This window comes from Penaeus chinensis, chromosome 2 (genome assembly GCF_019202785.1).
Source record: "Penaeus chinensis breed Huanghai No. 1 chromosome 2, ASM1920278v2, whole genome shotgun sequence".
Taxonomy (NCBI): Eukaryota; Metazoa; Arthropoda; class Malacostraca; order Decapoda; family Penaeidae; genus Penaeus; species Penaeus chinensis.
The window spans coordinates 17,102,381-17,107,380 of NC_061820.1; the positions used below are offsets into that span (position 1 = coordinate 17,102,381).

The 5,000-nt window shown below is 18.5% G+C and overlaps 3 protein-coding genes across 6 annotated transcripts in view; 2 read left to right on the forward strand and 1 right to left on the reverse strand.

Annotated features, from left to right (window-relative positions):
• Nucleotides 1-2,598, forward strand: part of LOC125034273 (glycosyltransferase-like protein gnt13) — a 19,043-nt gene extending 16,445 nt beyond the window's left edge. Inside the window, exon 6 of the mRNA XM_047626021.1 lies at nucleotides 2,593-2,598. Coding sequence (XP_047481977.1) covers nucleotides 2,593-2,598 — 6 coding nt within the window. The remainder of the gene's footprint in view (nucleotides 1-2,592) is intronic.
• Nucleotides 1-5,000, reverse strand: part of LOC125033923 — a 103,641-nt gene that overhangs the window by 96,136 nt on the left and 2,505 nt on the right. The window lies entirely within an intron of this gene.
• Nucleotides 1-5,000, forward strand: part of LOC125033947 — a 23,071-nt gene that overhangs the window by 6,418 nt on the left and 11,653 nt on the right. The window lies entirely within an intron of this gene.

The window sequence follows — 5,000 nt, forward strand, 5'->3', positions numbered from 1 at the left end:
TGATGATGATAATAATAATAATGATAATAACAATAATAACAATAATGAAAATAATAATAATAATGATAATAACTGTAATAATATAATAGTGATATTAAAAACAAATTATATTGAAAATAACAGTTATAACATAAAGTAATGGTAACAGTAATAGTAATAATTATAATAATAATACAATGAAGAATAACAAAAACAATAATGGTAATAACAATCATGTTGATAATAATAAGAATAACAAAATTATTGAATAATATTATTAATAACAACAGTAATGATATTAATAATAATAATGATGATAATAATACTAATTATAATGATAAAAATAATAATAATAATAATAGCAATAATGGTAATAATAATAATAATAATAATAATAATAATAATAATAATACCAATAATAAATAATAATGATAAAAATAGCAATGATAATGATAATAACAAAAATAAAACTAATAATAATAATAATAAAAATAACAATAACAACAACAATATAATTGATAACAACAATAAAGATTAAAGTAATGATAGTGATAGTAGTGATACTACTACTAATAATAATGATGATAATGATAATAAGAATAAAAATAATAAAAGCAAATATAGCAATAATTATACAACAATAATAATAATAATAATAATAATAATAATAATAATAATAATAAAACAATCAAAATGATTATAATAATAAGAAAATGATAATAATAAAAAAATAACCATCAAAACAAAAGTAATAATAATAATTCCACTTCTGCTAATAATAATGAAAAAGTAATTATTATTATTATTATTATCTTTATTATTATGATTATTATTATTATTTTGTTTTTATTATTATCATTATTATTATTATTATTATTATTATTATTATTATTATTATCATTATCATTATTATCATTATTATTACTGTCAAAACAAAACAAAAGTAATCATAATGATGATTATAATACCAATGATATTGCTACAATTACTAATAATTCCACTCCTGCTAATAATAATGAAAAAGTAAGCATTGTTATTATTATTTTTATTATTAGCATTATTATAATTATTATTATTATTATTATCATTATTATTATTATTACTGTTATTATCATTATTATTATTATCATTACTATTATTATTATTACTATTATTGTTACTACTATTATTATCACTATTATTTTTTTTTTTATTATTATTGTTGTTGTTGTTATTATCATTATTATCAATATTTCCATTTTTTTTAATCTTTATTACAAGAATAAAAAATATAATATAAATGAGAGAATAGTGAAAAATAATAGATGATAAAAATGATATAATAACACTAACAATAATAGTAGTAATGATAATCATCATAAGCAAATAGAAATAATGATTATGATGTAGAAATCGATAACCATATTAATGATAATAACAATAAAGATATTAATGGTAACAATACTACTACTAATAATAATTATAACAAATACTAATAATATTAGTTATATCAACAGTAACAGTAATAATAATAATGATAATGATAATGATAATGATAATAATAAAGGTCAAAGTAATAATAATATCATTATTACAATTATGATAATAATAATTTTAATAATAATGATAATAATAGTAATAATGATGATTATGCTAATGATAATAATAATGATAATGATAATAACAATAACAATAATAATAATGATACTTATAATAATAATAACAATAATAATAATGATAATAATAATAATAATAATAATAATAATAATGATGATAATAATAATAATAATAATAATAATAATAATGATGATAATAATAATAATGATAATAAAATGATAATAACAACAACAATAATAATAATAATAACAGTAATAACAATAACAAGAGTTATAATAACGATAGCAACAACAACGTCATTATTATCATTATCATTATTACCATTATTATTAATATTATTATTATTATTATCATCATCATAAAGAATGTTGTATTATTACTATTATCATTACCATTATTGTTATCATCATTATCATTATTTTTGTTAAAAAAATAATAATAACAAAACAATATCAATTATCATTATAAAAACAAAGTTAATTGTATCACATTTTTTAATTATTACTGTTTTTCTAATTATTGTTACTATAATTATTTAATGAATACTAATGAGAATGAGAACAACAAATCCTACGAGAGGAACAGTCATTATAATAATAATAATAATAATAGTCATAGCATTAACAGTAATAATAATAATAGTGATAATAATAATTATGATAATAATAATAATTATAATAATAATAATTATAATAATAATAACAATAATAATAATGATAACAATAAAATGATAATGATAATGATTTTAATGATAATAATAAAATTATATGGATAATGACTCTCATGATAATAAGATTAATAATTGCAATGATGATAAAAATGCTAAGGCTAATGCCCCCGCGCCCGCGTCCCGCTTCCGCCCGCGACGCCGCCCTTCTTGCTTAGCGCTTTCGTTTCTTCGGGTACTTTTCTTCTCTGTATAGTTCGATATTCTTGTTTCGTTTTTAACTTCTATCATTTTGAAATTTCATGTTTTAATTTGTAATGTAACATCTTTATTTTTTCTCGATGTCACAGGTATAATCCGTGACGTAGTTCATGGCGTCTCAAAGTCTATCAACATGGGCGAAAATGGCGCGAAAATGACCCAGCCTGGACCTATTAGCCTGGTTGCTTTTACACCTGAACAGGACCGCCCGAAGGTGGCCGCAGCTCTAAGGCAACGAAGAGCTAAATCGTGAGCTCTAGTCTCATCATTTTCTGAAAAGCTGTGCCTGTATTCTTATTTGCATATCAAATCCTGATTTTATAAGTATCATCTGTATTGAACCGTTATTCAATCCCGTTTTATTCAAATATTTAAACTCTTCTTTTAATTTGAATTTTTTATTAAGGCATTAAGGTGTGTGACTTCAATTGACGTTTTACGTACTTATGTTATGCTAACATATATTGCGTTTCTGTTTTATGCGGCTACGAAGTATTTCTCTGCCTTCCATAATCATTATTTAATCAATTCTAAGGGAGCTTTGTTGGTTTTAAAGAAGGGAAACGTCAAGTAGTTAATGCTTTAGCTCAGTCTCTTTAATATCAAGATGTCTCACAATAATAACCAAAGATCGAAGAGCAATTTCAAAATAATAATAGTTTTAATATTTATAACTGTGTTGATGATACTGAACGTCATAATGATTATAATGATGCTGATGGTGATGCTGATGGTGATGATATTAATAATAAAAAACATAATTATAATAGTAATAATAATGTTAATAATAATAGTATGAATTATAATAATATGAATAATATAAAAAACTAATAATGACAATAATCATAAAAAATAAGTAATAATAATAATAACATCAACAATAGTGATAATAATAATAACAACAATAATAATCATAAAAATCAGGACAATGATAGTAAATTAAAATTGATAATGGTAATAATCATAACAGCAATTATGTTATTATTATTATTGTATTCTTATTCTTATTATGATTATGATTATTATTATCATTATTATTATCATCATTATCATTGTAACTGATAATGATAATATCAATAATAACGATAATAATAATGATAATGATAATAATAATTACCATTATTATTGTGACACTAATGAAAATTAATAATAATAATAAGGATAAAGATATTAGTGATAAAAAAGTAATGATAATAAATTATGATAACAAATATAATTATGATACTGACATGATTATGTCATTATGTTATAATGATAGCAGTGATAATGATGATAATAAAGATAATAATAATGATAAAGACACTAACAATTACGAAAACAATAAAGATAAGAGTACCAGAGATAATATGTATTAATGATAAAATAGATGATAATAAAAGGAACATATGATAATAATGTTAATAAGAATAATGATCATCATGAGAAAACTGATAATGATGATAAAAAATTAAATAATGACAACAATAAAAATTGTAATGATAATAGTAATGATACAAATTAAAATGAAAAAAAAATATATAACAACAGCAATAATAATGAAAAAAAATGAGAATGGTAATGATAACCATGATGACAATAATCACGATAAAATGGAGGATAATCTGAACAATAATCATAATAATTATAGCAATGATGGTGATAATATAGAAATAAAAATAATTATAATATTAACTATAATTCTAATAACAACAACAACAATAATTATAATAATAAGAAGAAAATTAATAATATTATTGATAATAATAATGATAATAGTAATAATGATAATAATGATAATGATAAAGATAATAATGATAATAATGATAATGACAAAGATAATAATAATGATAAATATAGTAATAATAATAATAATAATAATAATAACAAATGAAAATAATAATAACAATAATAAGAAGAAGAAGAGATAGTAATACTATTAATAATAATTATAATTTTAATAATTATAATATTAATAATGGTAATAATAATAATGATGATAATGATAATAATAATAATAATAATAATAATAATAATAATAATAATGATAATAATAATATTAGTAACAATCATCATCATCATAATAATAATGTCAATAATTGTATTAGTAATAGTAGAATTAATAATAATAATATTAATGAAACTGATAACAATAATAATAATAATAATATTAATGAAACTGATAACAATAATGATAATAATATTAATGAAACTGATAACAATAATAATAATAATAATAAAAATCAATAATAATAATGATAATAATGATAACAATAATAATAATAATAATAATAATAATAACAACAACAATAATAACAATTACATTAATAATAATAACAGAAATTGTTATTATCATTATTATTATCATTAGTAGTATTAGTGGTAGTATCATTAATCTTATTTTTATTATCAGTAGTAGTGACCTCATTATTATCATTATCATTATTATTATTATCATTACTAGTAATAGTAGTAATAGTAGTATCTTTATTACATTATCATTATTATCATCATCATCACT